Here is a 21,729-nt window from a genome sequence, read left to right as displayed (position 1 = left end):
TTTTCCCCCCCAAAATTGTTCCAGCAATGAGGCACACACCAACTGCCACCAAATGCATGTGTGTTTGACACTATGTGTGTTTTTGCTTTTCTGAAATCCTTTTTTTTAAAAAAAAAATACAACTCACACTAACTGGTTGGTTTTACACTCAGGAGAATGACTATGGTGCTTAATGAACCATTCAGTTGAATAATCCCCTTTTTTTTTGAACCTACTAAGGCAAGTTAAAAGTCTCATTATAGTTATTTTCCCAAGTCCGGGGAAGATTTCGCCTTATCGGGGAAACGAAAAACAAACCTCCCGTTCCAGATTAAGGGCCAAAAACCTTGTACTGGTTTTCACGCTGATCAACACTGTTCATGGCCGATACGGGTTACTGGTTTTTCCTCGCAAAACACGGAGGCAACTAGGAGGCGTAACTTTCCTCCAGATCCAAATGAATTTTAATCACGATATTTGCCATGCGGTTCTGTCACGTCAGTTCCCTAAAAGCGACCGTAGAATTTGGAGGTGTCCTTCGGAAAGATCCAGACACAAGCTAACAGATTCATGAAGCATCACAAGCAGGCCAGATATCCTCAGCCTCACCACTCTGGTGGGACAGCTAATGAACGCTGTCCACAAATCACCTGGAAAGTTGTGTGGTTGTTTCAAAGTCACTCATAACTGCCACCGAAAAGAAAATCTGCCTTTAGGGGATGTTTTCAATACCCACCTAGAAGGAATAGCTGAACCAGCAGTTCTAAAATTTCTGAAAATGTCCACCAAGAAATTATGATTTTTCTCCCAGGCATCGTAAGATCTAGGGATTCTGAACTGGCACTGAATCAGGTTTGGGTTGGATGGCTGTTTTACAAGAGCCATGACTAGGGACTCCCAAGAACAACAACGACAACAACAAAAAACCCCACATACACACACCACAAATGTAAATGTTGGCAGCCTGTTCCTCTAAGTGCCAATGAACAATCTTCTCAAGAACCAGCTTGTAGTCAGTTCACCCACTTCACAAAAAGCTCCCTTCTAGTAGGTAGGTAGATGTTCACAAAAATCGCTGTTACAATGTATAAAATATATAGTATATATATATATTTATATGTATATATATATATATGTATGTATATATATATATATAAAATAAATGTTAAGATCAACAGTAATAAAAATAAGCAACAAAAGTGCTCAAGTTGAAAGGGAAGATTAAAACTTACCCACAAAGCACACACAAACTCTTAAATAGAATACGTTACCAACAAAATAAAAAATAAACACAGTTTAAATGGGAAAATGCTTGGTAATGTTCAAGTATCTTTTTTTTTATTTTCAATGTAACGCTGGAAAGTTCAGTAACCAGACTGATCTTTTTAGACTTCAACCAATCATCCAGCAGTATCTGGATCCACCAAATCTGTCCGTTTGAATGATGCAGTTTGAAGGGGTTCTTAGAAGGCCCAAGTCAAAGAGACCGCCAATTCCCCAGGAATCGTAAAGCAGAAATGCTACTTCAGACCTACGCAATTTTGTTCTGGATTTAAAATTCCCTACAGCCTTTTTACGTCCCTTGTTTCAAAATTCGCAATATTGCTCTGTTTGGTACCTTGAAATGCTTATTTCCCCCCCACCCCCCAAATAAATAAATAAATAAATTGCATCTGATTTTTAAGCTGCAATTTGATCGTCCACTTTCCCTTCTTTTTGGCATCTGGGTGAAACCAAAAAAAAAATTCTTGGGAAAACATCCACCAGCATAGACCCAAAAGGCCCACCGGACTACATATTACACACAAATAGGCATGGTGTCCCCGTTTTCGTTACGAGAAGCTACTCCTTGGTAGACAGCTACTTAGTGTAAAATCCACGTCGAGTGGATTTCTACCACGCCGTGTGAATTTTCAGCTTTGTGTGTAAACATGTAGTTCGGCCCAAGCGTTCTCTGATTAAAATACATTCTTTCGTAAGATTTTCCCCTCCACCTTTCTTTTTCCCTTCAAGCTTCCCATCTTCTCAAAATCCCCACAAAGTGATCTTTTCAGATGATTTGAGAAATGCGTCAAGGCGAGAGCAACCACGCTAGTAAAGCAAGCGTTCACGGTAGAAGGGAAAAAGCGATGGCCACCACTGTAGGCCAACAGCGCTGAAAACCTAGCCACTTAAAAAATCCAGGACTTTTGTCGACAGCGGCGGACACCGATCCCACAGGGAAGGGGTGGTAGGTCCAGTTCTCCCATCGCTGCCATAACGCAACAGAGGAGATCCATCAGAACCAGACCTTTCAAGGATTTGTAGAGAGGAGTACAAGAAGCTAATTTTGTTTGAGTAACCACCGGTTCTTAAAAGGCTGCGAGTCAGAAAACTCGCAGGAGGGTTTATGGATGCTGTAACGGTTCCTACTACGTTGAGGGCTCTCCATCCAGTTGCCCTAAATTGAATTATTCCACACCTCAAGGAACTCCTAACAAGCACACAACTAACAAGCATGCATCCCTAACAAGCCAGCCTCTCTTCGTCTTCTAGTAAAACTCTCCGAGGGCTGAAACTGCTGCTGTTCTGGATGTGAATCAAGAGGAGTTCTCAGTTCTGCTGCAGACTGAAGATTCACTGGGTTTCAAAAGTCATTCACACTAAATAAAGCACCAGAATTAAAGGTCATACAAAATCTGAGACTAGCTGTCAGGGAGGGGACAGCTCTTTGGATCCAAATGCCTGAAAGGTAACTATATACACATAACACACGCGCTTAAATAGATTTAAGATATATATTCAATATCCTTTTTTCTTTTTTTTTTTTGCATCACAGTGTAAAATCGTTCTTCTACCCAAAAGGATTTACGGAGGAATGAAATAAGGAGGGGAGTTTGGCGTACAGGAGGGAAAGCATTCGACGTTCAGGAGAAGACGGTTGCTATTTTTATAAGGAAGGATAAAGCTAAAGTGCAATTCGAGATCTGAATGTCAGTTAGATGAGCTTACTAGCAGCCATTAGGGACAGACAAAAAGCTGGAGTTGCAATGCAACAGGTAAGAAGTACGTTAGCGTTCCCATTGTAAAGCTTCCTATATTGTTATTATTATAGTTATTGTTACTCATGCTGTCAGTGGCTCGGTATGATTCGGGTAAAATGTTCTATACATTTCCCACCCCCCCCCTCTTGGAATTATTTTGGAAGGAAAAAGAAAATTGCAACCCCCCTCCCCTCCCAAAAAATACAGCTCCCCTCCCCCCAAGTTTTCACATCTCTTGAAATGGTATGCATAAAAAGTTCCCATGGAGAAATGCTACGCACTTTTACACACGTATATAGTGGTCCTCTCTGACCCGACCCACTGACTATGGAGTGGGGTGGAGTTGTTTTGTTTTTTAAAAAAATTCCCAGATGATGTTTCTTTTACATTAACAGTTTTATTATAAAAAAATTGTGCTTAGGGACGATTCAGCCAGCAAATCATGCACACTCACACCCCCTTTGAGAAAAACAAAAACTACCTTCATGCTTTCTTTCTTTCGTTCCTTTTTTTTAAAACGCCAAGTTGTCACTTTTTATTCGCTTGCGAAACTTTTTTTTTTTTAACCACCTGCTCCAGAGGGATCGGTGACAGCTTTTTCGTACGCACTCATGCAACACAACTCGCACACAGCTGCACACTTTTGGTGTGTGCTTCAGTATTGCCAAAGCCAGGGACTTGGATGATTGTGAAACTACCCTCCTCGCATCCAGTGCATTAAAACTAGGTAAAACTACATGGAACCAGCCATAAAAGAAATCCTTTTTTCCCATTCCCAAGGTACAGTACCAAAAACATTTGAAACCGACGTATTAAAAATAAGAGCTGCGTATTTTTCCAGCCCTTTGATCTTAAAAGACCCTGCTGTACATTCTTCGTTTTTTTTTTTTTTTCCTTTTTAACAGGGGCAAAAAGCTTTTAAGCTTCTCTTCCTAATGTATCTGATTTGGATCTACAGTTTGAAGCTAGCCTTGTAAATTATTACTCAATCTCTTTTCTGACAGTTTCTCTTTTAAAAAACAAAAACAAAACACAACCAGACAAGCAAATCCTGGCTAGATTCAGTCACACCGGCTAACCAAATCTCTCAGCAAAACCTAGCCAAAATAATATCTAAAACGGACCGCGGTATGCTTTAAAAACAAAAAACAAAAGAATAAATGAGTAGTAGAATACTGCAATCCTTCTCACTGCAAAGAGGCTACAGAAATGGCTAATTTAGAGGAGGGGCCTAAAATAAAAGATGTCCTCCATCCTCTACATTCTCGGGACCGTCCACACAGGGCCGCCTTTCGAACCCTGGAGCGGACAATCGGCAATCAAACCACGCACGGCACAAAAGGAGCAACCGAAGGCGCAGGTCAAAAGGAGAGAGAGAGCTACCTTAGCACAGGTGACCCGGAGGTCTGGAATTCCCCCTCCTGGAGCGCATAGAAAAAGGTTCGTCCAAAAATAACGGGTTTGCACAGATTAAAAAAAAAAGGGGATTTGCACAGAGAGGAGGGGAAGAGGGAGGGAAGAACGCACACACACACACGCACACACACAAAAACCCCAGGGAAGGGATGTTCTGGAGAGAAGGGAAGGACCACAACATCACATCACTGGGCGGGTGAGATTTTTCTCAACCGCCCAGCCACCATTTTGTTTTTTCTTCTTTTTTTCCCCCCCTCATGGAGTAAGTCTTTTCTTAGTTTTATATATATATATAAAATATAAGCCAACTGTTTCCCTAGATGGGTTGTCCAAAGACAAGGAGTCCTATTGCAAGTTCATTCCCAGCCGTTGTCCTTGATCATGTGAGCGAGTTCGATGATGTATTTCCCTTCTTTGTATTTCTGGCTGCTCTCAAACGCGTGTTCCTGTAAGGGAAGAAAGTGCAGCTCAGCTCTCAGGGCAGGGTGGTTCATCCGCCTGCAGCTAGTCCTCGACTTCACAACGGTTCCTTTAGTGGCCGAAGGTGCAACGGCACTGACTTAGGACCGTTTTTCACACCGATGGCCGCATGATTGACGTTCGTAATTCTCAACAACTGACTCACCTTTATGACGGTTGGAAGGGCCCATTTTGCAACCTTCTGACAAGCCAAGTCAACGGGGAAGCCAGATTCCCTTAAACGACTGTTTTACTAATTTAACAACCGTGGCAGGGAAGGTTGTAAAAGGGGGCAAAATTCACTGAGCAACTGTCTCGCTTAGCAACAGTAATTTTGGGGTCGTAAGTGGAGGACTACCTGTACTCTCTGCCCTTCGAAACCTGGAGTTGACCTACTTGACTAAAGGCCGTATTCCAGCATTGGAGGGGCTGCCACAAAGAGAAGGGAGTCAACTTATTTTCCAAAGCCCCAGAAGGCAGGACGAGAAACGATGGATGGGAACTAATCAAGCAGAGAAGCAACCAGGAATTAAGGAGAAACTTCCTAACAGTGAGGACAATTAACCAGTGGAACAGCTGGCCACCAGAAGTTGTGGGTGCGCCAATTGTCTGAAATTGTATAGGGTAGGGCTCTTCAAACTTGACAGCTTTAAGACTTGTGGACTTCCAACTCCCAGAATTCCTCCTCCAGTCATGTTAGCTCAGGGATTCTGGGAGTTGAAGTCCACAAGTCTTCAACTTGCCAAATTGGAAGACCCTTGGTATAGGGTCTCCTACTTGAGCAGGGGGTTGGACTAGAAGACCTCCAAGGTCCCTTCTGGCTCTCTTCTGATTGAAAACGGAAACTATCTAGTGCAACTGGTACTGAAGTGTGGACTGCCTGCTTCAGTCCTTCTCCAACTGCCAGCTCAACCAACTGACCCAAAACTTAAAAAGGACTAGCAGGGATCGTGGGCTCCCTCTTTCGCCTCAAGCCAACATCAACCAAGATAACTGAGGCCACGCCCAGCGCAAAGGCTTACGTATTTCCATCCGAGGGTGGTTTTGCAGTTTTCACAATAAATATCTGCTACAGCGTGCAAGCCCGTCAGAAGAACTCGCTCTTCCGCAGGTCCACAGCCCACGTTCACCCTGCAAGAGACGACGGGAGAAACGGAGGTGGTTTCATCGATCGTATGATGCCCGTCCACGCAGAAGTAGAAAAATAACACCGATGGCCAAGTTTGCCAAGTTTGAAGACCCTTGGTATAGGGTCTCCTACTTGAGCAGGGGGTTAGACTAGAAGACCTCCAAGGTCCCTTCCAGCTCTATTCTGATTGAAAATTAAATTGAAATTGCTTCTTGGCATGAAATAAGTAAAAAAAAGAGCTTAAATGTGACTCTTGCGTCACTCCAAGGGACCTGGGCAAGAATATCCATCTTCTCTGTCATTCCTTAGGATTATCCTAACAGTGTGATGTTGCTGACTGGAAGTTGTAATTCAACCTTCCTTTCATTTTCTTTTGCATTTCTTCTTTTTCTTCCTTTGCTTTCTTTTTCTTCCTCCCTCTCTCCTCTCTTCCTTCCCTTCCTTCATTTCTTTCTTCCTTTTTCTCATTCTTTCTTCTTCCCTCTTTTTCCTTTCCTCTCTTTTTCTCTTTCTCTTTTCCTTTGTTTCTTTCTCTTTCTCCTTCCCTCCCTCCCTTTTCTTTCTTTCCTTTCTTTCTCTCTCTCTCTCCCTCTCTCTAACTCAACCCACCCCGCAACCAAGCCAGCAATACCAAAAACATTTCTCAGTGCCATTCTCAAAAGCAGAAAGGACTTACACAGAATTAAAGAGGTAGGCTCGTCCCTGGCTCCCCTGAAAAGACTGCAAGAAAGAGAGAAGGGAAATTAATCTTACTTTAAAACAAAAAAACCAAAAAATCCTGCTGTAAGATCATGTCACAATATTCCCTCCCTGCTTCAGTGGTAACTTTGAAAGGGGCATCACCTAGAACCCAAGAGTAACCGAGAGTTAGGCTGCATCATCTAACAGACACCGACACTACGGCTCGTGGCACAAGTTCAGGGGCAGAAATGTTACAGATCTTCGGGGTACATAGAAAGAATAAAATAGAGGTGCAATTTTAAAATAAACGCGGAAGAGAAGGGGAACCAACTTTCCTGTATTTGTTACTGTATCCCCTTCATAAACACAAAGTGACTAAAAGATGCAGGTGGATTCCTGATATTTTTCACGCAAAGGTTTCAGATTCCTTCCTTGAGGCTCAGCTACTTGGGAAATGAGTGGCAGAGGATCCAATTCCTGCGCCAGTTATCAATTGTATTACAGTCTAGAAACCGATGATAAGGCTTTCATCTACTAGACGTTCTTATCAAGGCACATTTCTAGAGTCTTTGAAAATGTATTTCAGGTAGTCCTCGACTTCCAACGGTTTCATTTAGTGACCGTTCAAAGTTACAAGGGCACTGAAAAAAAAAGTGACTTCAGGACCATTTTTCACACTGAACAATTGTTGCGGCCTCCCTACGATCAAAATTTGGATGCTTGGCAATTGGTTCACACTTACGACGGTCGCAGTATCCTGGGGCTTCTCCTTTTGCAACAAGCAAAAAGAGGGAAGCCAGGTTCACTTAATAACCATGTCACTAACTCAGCAGCAGCAGCAATTCCCTTAACAAGAAAGTGGACAAAACCCACTTAACAAATGTCTCGTTTGGCAATATATATTTTGGGCTCAATTGTGGTCATAAGTCAAGGAATACCTGAACTTGGAAGCATTTTGAGCTCTTTGCTGTGATGACTAATAGGCTAAAGGGAAAACAGACCTCAGGGTGTGTGGGTGGGTGTGTGGGTGAGTGTGTGTGTGTGTGTGTACACAAACACACTCATGCACAGAGCAGCAGAGTTTATTTAGATTTTATTCTCATACTATCAGGAAGTCTCTTGAAAGCAGATAATACATTATGTATAGCTTAGAAGCAGTTTTAAAATGTCCAGAACGTTGCTAGTTGTCTTAGAGTTGACATACACCGGATAAAATAAATGGGATTTTAGCCAGAAGCAAGATTAGGTTTATGTCAAGCAGTATGTACTTATGTTATTATGTGGTGTACGAGGAAGATGAATCGGACTAGTGAGACAAAGATGAAGCGTGCAACTAGGGATATTTTTTTCAGAAATGGTATATGATGTCTAGAAGTCTGTAGAGAAGCTATATAATTTGGGATGAACACCCTTGGAATGGCGTGAGAGCTGGAATGATTTCCAGGGAAAAATTGCAGACTACAGGAACCAGGAGCACCACTCAGGTGACTCCGAGGACACAGATAAACCTCCAAGTGGCCTCAACGACCCTCTAAAAGGATGCAAATGACCAGCTGTCTGCAAGGAATATAAATCCTTCCCTTCCCCGCCATCCAGTCAGAACTGAAGAAGCTCCTTGGATGAGAAGCGAAACGTCTTCAAAAGAAAAAACAAGGAAGCCCAGTTGCCTCTTGAAGAAAATAAAGCACCTTTGGGACATGCGGTCTAGAAGTTTCAGGTGCTAAGTTGTAAAATTTGCTTTTCAGAGCATTTCATGATTTTTCTTCTTTAGATATACTAATATTCTATGCATTGTCATGAGAAAAGTTTCATTTTTTTAAAAAAAATAGCACCAGTTCATGTAGCAGTTGTGACCAAGGTCTTTTTTTCCAGTCAGAAACTCAAAGGAGTAAAGAGTTTTTAACGGCGCTAAAAGAAAAAAAATATAGAAACTTCAACTTATGGCCACAAAAATCACCTTATTTTTAGGCTCACAAAATGGCCCTCAAATTTCTGCTGCTAAGCGAGGCAGTTTGTTAAGTAAATTTTGCCGTTTTACCATCTTTCTTGCCATGCGCCCATTTCTCTCCAGTTACCACCTTTGCAGCATCACCACGGTCACGTGATCAACCTTCACAATTCAGCCGGCTTGTGCAACCGACTCATATTTACGACGGTTGCGGTGTCCCCCGGGGACAAGTGATCCCCTTTTGCGACCTGACAAGTGAAGTCAAGGGGGGAAAGCCACTTAACCAACCGTGCTGCAGCTGCAGGGACTCACTTAACAACGGGGGCAAGGAAGATCGTAAAATGGGGTGAACCTCACTCAACAGATGACGTGTCTCTCTTAGCCACAGAAATCTGGGGCCCCATTGAGGTTGTCAGTCGACTACCTGAAATGTACACCAGATCAGCTAGGATACAAGTAGAACGTGCAAGTATTCCAACAGTGTAGATCAGGGGTCCTCCAAACTTGGCCACGTTTAAGACTTGTGGACTTCCAACTCCCAGAATTCTCCAGCCAGCATCACTTACTCTCTTGTAATCCCTTCCTCTGCAATCTCTCTCCCCTTTAGGAGATTAAGAGAGAGAGAAAAAAGCAGGCATGGCTGGCTGGGGAATTCTGGGAGTTGAAGTCCACAAGTCTTAAAAGTGGCCAAGTTTGGGGACCCCAATGTAGATGCTAAACAAACCACAAGATGGAAAACATTCTAGAGGTTTGGTAAACTCTTTAAAGCGGAAACATTTTCTATACTCTGACAACTGTTTCAACGCCCAGGAGACACAATCTTTGAGGGCAGTTGTAACAACCACTTTGTTTAAAATGCTGGGCTCTGCTTTTGTCACAGTTTTTATTTTTTTTTGCATGGAAACGAATAATAATAATAATAAAAAACAAGCAGTGGGAAACCAAGCAGATGTGATTGTCAATTTGGTATGACGAGCTTTACAGTCATAGTATGAACCATCCCCCAAAAATGCAGGTTCTCCACTTACCACCAAAATTTCTGTGGCGGCGGGAAACATTTTTTTAATTGAGTTTTGCCCCCATTTTTACAGCCTTTCTAGCCATGGTTGTGGAGTGAATCTCTGCTATTGTTAACTTAAGTCACATGGTTGTTAAGTTGACCTGTTGACTTTTGCTTGTCCGAAGGTCGCAAAAGGGGATCACGTGACCTCAGGGACACTGCAACCGTCGTAAGTACATGCCAATTGCCAAGCGTCTGAATTTTGGTCAGATGATCATAGAAGTGTGACAAACAGTCGTAAGTCACTTTTTTCAAACTCGCAACTTCGAATGGTTGTAAGTCAAGGACTACTTGCACGGAATGAATTCCTTAGTTCCTACATGGACATCAACGGTAGTGTCAACTCATAAAACATTTCTATGCCTGTTTTAGCAGTTGCCATAAAAAAAAGGAGGGGGGGAAGGAAGGAAATCTGGAAGAGCAGTTTGAAAACGAAAGAATATTCCAACTCTTGTCTTTAAAAGATTGTAACTAAACTACCAGAGCTTTTGCCTGCAAATATATTTAATTGGAGAAGGTGAATGAAGACGCCCAGCCTGTGAACAGGCTTAATTGGAGAATCTGATTTATGATACCCACCCAGGGGGGTGAGGGGGAAACAGGTGACGGTAAATGACGTATGTCAGAGTTGGCTTCATACAGGGCAGTGCCAGTATGTCGCCTCTGATAAATCCTTTGAAGTTTTTTGAAGTTTGACTCGAGAATCATGATTTAATGAGGGTGATTGCTGGAATCCTGAGAGGTAGCTATGTCAATGCTAAGAAGGGAAATCTGGGCCTTACAAGGTGACTTCTCGTCTTACGGTCCAACATCTCTCTCTAATACATGCAGCAGGAGGAGGTTCCAGATACACCAAGGAGAAAGAAATACACTTGGGGGGGTGAAAATAAGCTCAAGCAGCCAAAGGATTATACAGAATTTTGGAGACGGGCTGCTAAGAATCTGTTCACAATATAGAGTTCTCCAGGGGTTTCAGTTTTCAGTCTTTTCAAGTATGGATTAGGGGAAAAAGAATGAGGATTTTTTTTTAAAAAAAAGCGTCATTTGGAAGCAGAGTTTGTGGCTTCTGATATGCTTTCACTAAACAACTCAGGGTAAAACACAAAACAAAGTCCAACTGCCTCTTGAAAAAGCATCTTTGGGACAACTATGACCTGGATGATTGGGTGTCTCCATAGACGTTTTTTATTTTGGGGGGGGGGGAATGTCCTAGTAGTAGAATACATACAGATTACTCCTTGGCTACGTTTTATATGAGGGATTACATTTCTAACTAAGCATGGAAAAAAACAAACTAAACCATCCACCTTTAAACACTCTGTTGTTTAATGCATAATCTTCTTGGATGAAGCGGATACAAAACACACACACACACACACACACACACACACACGGCTGATTCTACTTGTGTTTCTCAAAGTTGGAAACTTTATGATGTATGGACTTCAGACCCCAGAATTCCCTACCCAGCATGCTCTGGGATGGACTTCAGATCCCAGAATTCCCCAGCCAACCAGCTTTAAGAGGGCTAGATTTCCAACTCCCAGAATTCCCTATCCAGCATGTTTTAAGAGAAGCGGACTCCATCTTCCAGAATTCCCCAGCTTTAAGGTGTGTGGACTCCAACTCCCAGAATGCCGGCTGAGGAATTCTGGGAATTAAAGTCCACACATCTTAAAAGTTGCCAAGTTTGAAAAACACCACTCCGTACCTATTCGCGTTATGCATTTTAAATTCACCGAATTCTCAGCAGAGGATTCCAAAATGTAAGCGCTGGTCCTAACTTCCTGTTCTGGCTTAAGGGCCTTCAAACAGTAAGGGCATCACATACGAAATATGCATGAGGTCTAGCCACTTGCCTTGGAAATGAGCTCGTCGTGATTGGCCAGGTGGGCTCTGCAGTGGATACAACTGTAGGTTCGGTGACAATTTGGCAGGTACGCCTGGAACGTTTTGGATTTTGTCATTTTGACCATTTCTGTCGCTGGCTCCTCAGTCTGATCAGGGCTGGCACTTGGGAAACAATTTTGCTGAACTTGTTGACAAAAGAAACACTGGAAAATGCAGGCAAAAGCCGTCGTTGTTGTGGAGGTTGTGTGGCCCTTTCCACACAGACGCTACTGGAGAAACTGTTAAAATCCTGCAAGGGAAGGAAAACGGGTGTCAGGCAGTCAGTCCTCCACCATCCTGTCGCGTGCCTAGCCACCACGCCTTGCTTAATAAAGGAAAGGGTCTCGGCTGTGTATTTCATGCAGTCACTAGATCCTACCCCAAAAAGGATCTAAACAGATCTCTACACACCTTCCTTCAGGCCATCAGGAACCCAGTGCAGTAGAAGGCAGGATGCAAACACGCACAAAACATGAAACTGGAGGCGAGGGCCATGAATGAGCTGAGTAGAACGCTATTCAACGCTCCCTTATGCCTGGGCCTGAGGATGTCCAACCTTGGCATCTTTAAGACCTGTGGACTTCAACTCCCAGAATCCCCCACCCAGCCCTGGAGAGTTTCTGGGAGTTGATGCCCACAGGTCTTTAAAAGTTCGACATCCCTGGGCTTGCCCATATGTTGCAATAGCCAAGCGGAATAATCATGAAACTCTCCGGCTCGCTTGCAAAACGTACTTTTTTCCCAGTGAAGTAGCACGGTTTTTTTCTTTCTTTTTGACTGACATGGTCTTTGACAGAGGAGGCCAAGGGGAGGAGCACCTGTTAGAAATGGAAGGATGGAGCCCATGATACCATTTTGCAGGTTTAGTTTAGTTTATTGTCATTGCACCTCGTACAACGAAATCAAACACCATCTTCCGTGTACATTATGACTATGAAAATAAACACAAACACACATCCTTCACATTCTATACATTGAATTGAAAAGCCCTGACGTTATATTAATATTGCACTATACAGCAGAATTCAATAGAATTATTGCCCTGGGATAGAAGCTGTTTTTCAGCCTATTTGTCCTTGTTTTTATTATTCTGTACCGTCTGCCAGATGGTAATAGTTCAAATAAAAAGGATTCCCAGGATGAGATGGATCTTTGAGGATGTTTTGAACTTTCTTAAGGCAGCGGGAGCTATAAAGCTCTTCCAAAGAGGGGAGAGGACAACCAGTGATCCCCTGGGCAATGACATTCACCCTCTGGAGAGCTTTCCTATCTGCCACGGTGCAATTGGCAAACCAGACACAGGTGCAGTAAGTTAAGATACTCTCTCTGGTGCAGCGGTAGAAGGACACCAGCAGGTGGTTCACAGCGTATGGCCATTTTTGGGGGATGGTCATGGTTCCTCACCACTTTGAATGGTCATTTTTCTAATGGCCATTCAAAGTGATGCAAAAAGCGACTTACCGACACTTCTCACCCTTAAAACGGTTGCGGCGTCCCTGCAGTCACATGATCAGAATTCGGGCGCTGGGCAACCAGCATGGATTTACAAGGGTTGCAAACATCCTGGGGTCACATGATCGCCATCTGCCACCTTCATGGCTTTCGTCAAGCAAAATTCACGGGGGATGTTAGATTCGCTTAATGACTAAGAGGTGAAATCAGGGGTGAGCCGCTTCATGACTGCATTGTTTAGCGACAGGAGTTCTGCCCCCCAGTTGTGGTTGGGAATTGAGGATTACCTCTTCTGTGAGGTCCCTTGGTGCTCTCTGAGCTTGGGGTTTGTTTGTTTGTTTGTTTGCACATATTTCATTACCAAATGAAGTAATGTAACAGCAGAGCAGAGTTGGAAGAGACCTTAGAGGTCTTCTAGCCCAACCCTCCACTCAAGCAGAAGGTCTTGTACTATGTCAGACAAGTGGCCATCCAATCCCTTTCTTAAAGACTTCCAGTGTTGGAGCAGCCACAACTTCTGGAGGCGTTTCACTGATTAATTACTTTCACTGTTAGGAAATTCCTCCTTAGTTCTAGGTTGCTTCACTCCTTGATTGGTTTCTATCCACTGTTTCTTGTCCTGCCTTCTGGTGCTTTGGAAAATAGGTGATTTGGAAAATATTAAGTGCTCTTTCTGCAAGAAAACAACCAAGCTCAAAAAAGCACCAATGTCCCCAGTCGTTGTCCTCCTCTTCCTCCCCCCCCCCCCCACTAGGCACTGATGATCTTACTTAGTTGGGTCATGAAACGTCTGCAAGAAAACAACCAAGTTTTAGAGAGCATCAAAGACCCCACAGTCCTCCTCCACCTCCTCAAACCCCACTCCCTTCCAGCACTGATGACGTGACTTAGCTGGGTCATGAAACATCTACAGGAAAACAACCAAGCCCAAAGAGCACCAAGGACCCCACAGTTCAGCCATGAGCTACCAATATTTCCTGCTATCATATGTGATTTGGGCTCAGCTCTGTTGAAAGAGAAGGTGTCTTTTGACATCACAAAGTTTATCCAAGTGCTGACCTTTGTGAGCAACCTCCCTTTATACGATTCTTCTTCGCCTTGAATTTCTAGTATAAATAAGACGTAAATTCTGAGATTTGACACTACCAGTGACGTGACTGGGAGGAGGAAAAAAAAAAAAGACAGCTGACGTTTTGTTATGGTGCATTCAGCCAGGGTGGTGGGAGGGAAGAGGAGGCCTTGAGAAATGGTGATGGGCTTGTCTATTCTCCAGCTCTCCGGCACAATTACCAGGAGGCCTCCCAGAGAAAGAGTTATCAAGATCCCTGCCACTTCTCCATCCATTCTGGAAACGTATCTGAGAAACCCATCTGCCACACACAAAAAATAAAGGATTAAGCCAGCAGGAAAATGGCAGCACAGGAGCAGTGATGGAGTGACAAGAGATTAAAAGCCCATCTGCGTTATCTCGCTTCAGAAGAAGGCCAAGTCCAAAGGTATGCAGGCTTTCTTGGATCCTTCCCTGCTTTCGCGCAAAATGAGATACCTGCCCCAAATTGACTCGGATGGCCAGAAAATGTGTAATAATGGGAAGATTGGAGGGGTCTCTAGGCCAAGACCAGGGAGGAAGTGCCACAAGGAAGAGTTGTGACTCAGGTGAGCTTTGAAGTTGTGGTGCGGTGCGTTCATTGACAAGTCCCGCTGTGTCTTAGTGGCAGAACTGAAGGGTGGTGAACAACTCCGTGCTGTAAAGCAAAAAGAGGCCATCATTTAGGACGGACTCAAAAGCTGGAGGGGACAGCTTGATTCTGCAACGTCCAGAAATACAGGAGAGAATATTTGCACCTCAGGTTTGAACTGTGGGGTCCTTGCTGCTCTCTGAGCTTGGCTGGTTTCTTCTGCTAGCACCGATGATGTTACCCAGTTGGGTCATGAAACGTCAGCAAGAAAGCAACCATGTTCACAGAACAGCAAGGACTCGGTGCTCAGAAATCCTACTGGGATGAATCAAGTCTTATTAAATGTAAACATAAGAATTAACTGGAGATATATAGAAAAAGAAAGCATCATGCAATTGTGTTTCAGGACTGGATTATGGCATACAGCAAGGCTGGGTGTTGGTCAACTAAGAACATTCTTTTAAGATATGGGGCCCTGGGAAGGTTTGCAAAGCAGGAAGGCGTTTGCATGTACCTGCAATTCCTAAGTTTTCCATACCACAATTTCACAATTTGTTTAGTTCAGCTACAAGACCAAACCCAATGAATTCAGCTCCAGTAAAACCACGTAAGCCAGGCATACTCATATCAATGGCAGGTTGCTTCTAACTGCCTGACCAATGCAAATTTTCTTGAACAAAAGAGCCATCCAACAAAGCACAAGTGTGACAACAAAGCAAGGAACACGACCTAAACATTTGCAAAAGAAAAAAGAAAAGAAAGCCATCGCCAGTTAGCACTGCTTCGAAAGCAAGAGAAAATTCAAGTGACTGGCTTGACTTTCTAGAAAACCTATTTTAAGCCAACCCAAGTCACTAGAATCAGTTCAGAGATCAAAAGCTATTTAAAAAAAAAATACTTGGGAGGTGGCACTGATTGAATTTACATCAGGCGTCCCAAAGAACTCTGCCATTCAGGCCCCATGTGCAATTCTGCCAGCTGGCATGACATCATTTAAAGAAAACAAGAACTCTTGGTAGCCAAGCAGCAGCCAATCTTACAACACAGAGGGCTGTCTTGCCTCTGCACCCGGATGTATAAACAAATATTTAAGCATGTTACCTGCCACAAAAGCCAGATTGCCAAAATAAATCCAGCCACCCTACCCCAGCCGAGGATTGGACAGTCCTGCAAGCAACAGGCCACTCGAATTGCCCTTACTGCACACGTACCACTCCGTCATCAATATGCATTTCACAACCGTTTAGTATTAAAGCCCCTTTTCTTTCTTTCATTGATAAAATATGCTAAGCGCAACTGGCAAGCTACCGCGGCCGCTCCAGGTGAAAATAAGAGCTATTACAATCGGGTCGGTGATCCCTTGTATGTTGGGGATTAATCAGCGGGAACTTAATATTTCATCTTTGTTAAAAGGCGCTCCGAGTTATTAAAATCAGACGTAGAAAGGATCGTTCATTGGAAGCCAAGTCATTTCCTTCTTTTATTCGTCATGACGAAGTGGCCTCCAAGGCTCCAAATGGAACCAACTAGCATTCAGGGTACACATTGCACATATCCACGCTTGTTTCAGAGCCTGTCAAGGCAATTACAGGGCACTTCGTTCAAAACAAGCCCAAGCATTTCCCCGTGCAAACACATCCCCCTGCCTCAAGAGAAGAACTGAACAATGGATCTCACCCGGGCTGCGACCCAAACAGAGCCAAGATCCTGGAACGTCAGGAGTTTCCAAAGCTATCCCGCATCGCCGGGGACTCCAAGCCAAAAGTCAGCTTGCCCCCTTTGATTATTTTAACCCAAGCATCTCCTCCTTCCTGATCTTGGTGGGCAGCAGGAAACTGGGAGCCTGCAGGAGAGTTTGGCTTCTTTTTCGTAGCTGCCGCCCCGTTTTAGCAAGAGGCAGCTTGCTAAAAATAGACAAGACACCTCCAGCCTGGTTTAGACAACACAGCACCTGGGGAGGGAGGCGAACGTGCGGCAACTGAGTCCCAGACAGTGTTCAGACCTTCCTGTAGCCAGCCAGCACCTGCTGGATCCAAGTGGAAAAAAAATAAAAATAAAATAACGATGATGGTAATAACAACAGCACAAGCAACCAAGATGCTGTTCTTTCTACAGTGTTGACAAACAGCTACCACAGGGCTGATCTCACTGGCAGGAAGCTGCTTGGCACAGCTTGGAAGGGGCTTCGTGTTTTTTCTGATATAAAGTGAAGAAGCAGAGCTGGGGGGAAGGGGAATGGGTTGGGGGGGGAGTGAAGAGGCTGCTTTTGCAACCACATTATGTAAAGCGTGTCCCCTCTGTTCATATCCCAGCCGGCGTGCACAACTGCATGGAGGAAAAACAAAGCAAAACAAAGGGGGCTTCCGTTGCCAAAAGCTTGAAAGCCGTCCAAAAACAAACCCGACCCTCAAATTAAAACCATGCAAAGTGGCAAGGAGTCGAAAAGCCCAGCAACAGACGCAAAACGCAGACCGAGAGCTCTCTCGGCTGCCCCCGAGTGACAGTTCCTGCCCCCCCCTTACCTCTGGGGCTTCCTCGCTTTGACTGGGGGGCACAGCCGCCGTCTAGAAGCCTCCGACCCGATTAGCAAGTGGACAAGGGCCGGCACGTAGAAAGAGCCCCCTCCCCATCCGTCTGTCCGTGCCTTACCGTGATCGTCATAGGAACATGCACAGATCCGAGTAGTAGACCAACATTATCACTCAGACTGCCCCCAACTGCAAACTCACAAAGACAACGGGGCAGAGACAGGAGCAGACAAAAAGGGATGGCTCTACTGCTCCAGGCCACCCGCTCAACCCTCCCACACCTGTATCTCCCTGGAAAGCAGCTGGGGGAGGGGGTGTTTAAGCCCCCCTCCCCTTTTTCTGCAGGGGTACAAGAGTTCAGAGCCTCATCTGAGAAACTGGAAAGGAGACCGGATTGGGACTAGCTCTCATCTGCATCCTAAAATCCCCAGGACTGAGTTTAAAAATGTGCAACTCCGCTTGCTTTCAGAACAAGGACTGGGTTTAAAAACAAAAACTGCAACTCCATTGATTGGAATATTTTTCTTCCCAATAAACCCATTAAGATTAAGGGAACAGTGTGTCTCCCCACAAAAAAAAAAACAGAAAAAGGATCCTCACCAATGAAACTCCCATTTAGAGGTGAATCAAGCAGGCCTTGCAAACCAGAATGCCCGGCACAACCACGTCCTGGCTTCAGGATAAGCCCCATCCTCAATTCCTGTCCATCCCAACTCAAACCAGGCGTGTAAATCAAAGTCCCTGGCCTCCTTTCCATTTAACCAACCACCTTTCCTTTCACACATGGGGTGCTTTCCCTGGTCTGCACCCGTTTCCAGAAAGGAGAGATCAGGTTTTGCCTTCCGCAGCAGGAACCACACTCCTAAGAGGCCCTTTCCAGCTGTTTCATTTGTTATTGTATATCGCATCGCGTGTTGTGTTGCTACCAGCCTTTCTTAAGCCTCCAGTATCACAGTTCCCCCAACTGCCCTGCAATTTCCTCTCCGCAGCCTTAGAAGGCGAGATGGGGCCGGCTCTGAAGTCACCCAAGGAATTTCACAAGCCTTTCGTGAAATTTGGAGGGTTTCATTCTTAAGACCGCCGGTTCTTCCTTCCTCCTCCACAAAGCGAGACTCGGATTGTGAATTGCATCATCAGAGACCGGTGTGGGATTGCTTGGAGCCACCTGAGCCTCCAAAGGAAGGAGGGGTGTCAATATTTTTTTTTTTTAAAGCATTATGAAATCATTGATTGTCGGCAAGGATGGCTGTCCGAAAAAGATAGGCTGATGAAGCTTTTTGTGCGTGTGTGTGTGTGTGAAATAAGATTTTATATTTATAATACAGTGCATTTATAATACAGCACAATACAGGGCTGTATTTATAACCCGGGGCATTTTAGAACCCCTGCCTTGTCTTTCTAGATTTATGTCTCCTTTGGGAGGTGGAAGTCTCTACGTGTGCAAGGGGGAGCACGTTTCAAGCACACACGCACAAGCAAGAGGGCCATTAACGTCTTCACAGGCCGTTTGGGCACCGATATTTTTGTGGTGCACATTTAAAGTAGAATCAATGCCCGGAAGGTGCCAGAGATTCTCTAATGGAGAGGGCAGTAATGGAAAGGCCATTCTGCGTTCAGGTGGGCTTGCACTATAAATCCCATCGCACCCAGCCAGAATATAACCCACTGGGTGCGATGGGATTTATAGCGCGGCCCACTTGAACGCAGTTCTAAATGGGTTGGTGGGTCTGGATGAAGGCAGGGGAGGATTCCAGGGTGACCCTTCCTCATCCTGGGGCCTTCCAGGTGGCACCGGGATGCCAGTCCGCCAGCAGCTGACTGGAAGGAGATGGGAGTTGTAGTCCAATCTCATCTATCGTTGCATTTGGTTTCCTCAGTGATGCATTGGTGGGGTCTTTGTTGGGTGGGTAACAGCCCTGAAGATGTGAGAGAATGGGATTTGTAGTCCACCTAGAGCACACAAAATGGGGGAAATGGCCTACCCAGCCATCACAGGAGTTGGTTCCCCAATCTCCAGCAAATGGAATGAGACTTGCTAAGACAGGCCAAGAAAGAGAGAATGGGATTTGTAGTCCAAGCCATTTGAAATCCCCAGCCCCATCCTCCCCAGCCTTCCCAGCACCAGGTCCCCCAATCCTTAGGGAGGCACCTGCTGGGGAGAATGGGTTTTGTCGGGGAGCAGGCAAAGAGGCCAGAGGATGGGATTTGTAGTCCAGACCATAGAACTTTCAGTGGCAGGGGAATGGAACCCCAACCTCCACAATCCTGCGCTGGGCAAGATGGGATCTTTAGTCCAACCCATCAAAGAACCAACAAGGGCAAGGAAACAAGAGTCCCATCTTCCTCATTCTTCCTGGCTCTGCAATCTTCAAGGAGGCAGTCTGCGGTGGATCATGGGCCTCTTAGTGGGGACCCAGCCAAGAGTTAAGAGAAGAATGGGATGTGTAGTCCATTCCACCCAGAACCAGGAGCCTAAGTCCCATCTTCCCCATCCCTCCTAGCTCTCCTATCCCCAGAGAAGCAGGCTGGGGATCATGGGCCTCTTAGCAGGGACCCACCCGAGGTAAGAAGGATGGGATGTGTAGTCCTACCCAACTAGGCACGCCGCACAAGGGGGCAGGGGAAGCAAGCCCCCCCTCCCCTCCCAAGGAGGATGGGCTCTGTAGTCCAGCCCCAGCACGTCCCGCACTCTCCCTTCTCCCCTCCCCGGCAGGGGATGATGGGCCCGTCCACCCACTTACCCACCTGGGCCGGGGGGAGCCGTACCTGCGGGGGCGGGGCTTCCCTCACGCCCCCAACGGCCGGCGGGCGAAGCTGGGTGGGGGCGCGGCGGGGAGGGGGGCATAGAGAGCGCCGTGCGCCTCTCAGGTCGCCGACGACCGCCGCCGCTGCGCGCTTCCTCCTCAGCCCGGGCAGCCGGCGACTCATCCCGCCGCCGCTGCCGCCGCCGCCGCGACCGCCCGGCTGGCCTCGGGCTTTGTTTTGCTTGGGGCTTCCTCGGCCCCGCCCCCTGGGAGGGCTCGCGGCCCAGCGCATGCGCCGCAGCAGCCTGGTGGCCGTTAAGCCGAGCGAGAGGCGCGCGCCGTCGTCCGCCGTTGCCGCGAGCGACGGCCAATCGCGGCGCAGAGGCCGGCTCCGCTGGGTCTTAGAGCCCGCACGGAGTCGCCTCTGCTGAGCTGGGGGCCGGGTGGGGGGGGGGCATATTTATGAATTTATTACTGTTGTTGCTGTTTTCTTGTGTTGTTATTGTTATATTAATTGCATTATATTATTGTTGCTACTGTTGCTATTTTATTAATCTATTTTTATTATCAATTATCAATGTCATCGTCTATCCTTATCATCCTTATCATCATCTTCATCATTTCCACCCTGGATGCAGGGAAGCATTCAAAGCAGCCCCTCCTTTTCTGCCAGCCCACTTCGCTCGCCTTGCAACTTGAGCTCCTTGATGGGAGAAGGCTGGCTGGGGAGGATGGGTGTTGTTGTTGTCGTCCTCCACTTGCACGCACAGGGGGATGGGAGGCCGCTGGCTTTTCTGTCCGATGGTTGATTGCACACACGATGCTTTTACATCGTGATCTCTGGGGATCCCGTCGCGAGATCACCAGCAAAGCAGCCCCCAATGAATCCGCCGTAAAGCGAATCGAAAGAGATGTTCTGTCTGCGGCCTCTCTGGCTGGGGGAGGCCGATGGGAGCTGTAGTCCGGCCAGGATGCCAGAGGCTTGGTTACCCAGGAGGATCATTGGGGGGGGGGGTGTCTATTAAGTTTCTAGACACCCCACCCCAAGAATGGAGACTCCCAAGGATTCCTAGCTAGCTTGGCTCGGCTCTTGTGACCTAGAGACAGGCCCAGAGAGATCAGGAGAGAAGAGACACGGGAATCTCTTAAAACGTTACTGACACCTTGTGGCAGCTCCAGCAAAATATATGTTTTCCTTTGCCACATGGATTAAACTTGTTTCAAGGGCACCTGGAAAGTGTGTGTGAATCACTTAATAGAAACGGAACTATGAGATAAAGCTATCACTGGAGGGTGAAGTTTGCGAGAGATTGAAGGACAGGGCAAGAGGGGGGTGGGGGGAAAGGAGGCCACCTGGTGTTCTTGGGGTATCGGTGGTTGGAGTCTCCCAAACCATCGCCAAGGTAGCAGTTATTTAATCGTTTATTTTACCTGGGCCATTTTTCATGTGGAATAACCAATGCCTGAATTAACCCCTTTCTCCTGCTCTTAGCGGCTTTGTAATTTGCTTTGATGGTATACGGGTAGTTCCTTGACTTCCAACAGTTCAATTAGTGACCGAAGTTTCAACAATCGTGGAAGAAAAGAGACTTTATGGCCGTCTTTCACACTTAACAACCGTTGCAGCATCCCCAGGGGTGTGCGATCAAAATTCGTACGCTTGGCCCAGAAGGCCCACCAGGCTGCAGAGGTCCCTCTCCATCCAGATGAAGGGGGAGGAACCACGGACGACGATGACCGG

General features: G+C 45.9%; 1 protein-coding gene across 1 annotated transcript; it reads right to left on the bottom strand.

Moving 5' to 3' along the window:
* Positions 1-114: 114 nt before the first annotated feature.
* YPEL1 (yippee like 1) lies at positions 115-20,254 on the bottom strand. The gene is made up of 5 exons (XM_026686385.2): positions 20,011-20,254; positions 11,555-11,835; positions 6,683-6,726; positions 5,900-6,008; positions 115-4,864 (listed from the first exon to the last, which is right to left on the bottom strand). The coding sequence occupies exons 2-5, from the start codon at positions 11,669-11,671 to the stop codon at positions 4,775-4,777; spliced, it is 360 nt and encodes a 119-aa protein (XP_026542170.1). The 5' UTR covers positions 11,672-11,835; positions 20,011-20,254; the 3' UTR covers positions 115-4,774.
* Between the last annotated feature and the right edge of the window lie 1,475 nt (positions 20,255-21,729).

This window comes from Notechis scutatus, chromosome 13 (assembly GCF_049901735.1).
Source record: "Notechis scutatus isolate UNSWTSFEM ecotype Mainland chromosome 13, rNotScu1.2, whole genome shotgun sequence".
In the NCBI taxonomy this organism is placed as follows: domain Eukaryota; kingdom Metazoa; phylum Chordata; class Lepidosauria; order Squamata; family Elapidae; genus Notechis; species Notechis scutatus.
Note: the sequence above shows the minus strand (reverse complement) of the source record. Positions and strands in the feature narration are given on the sequence as shown.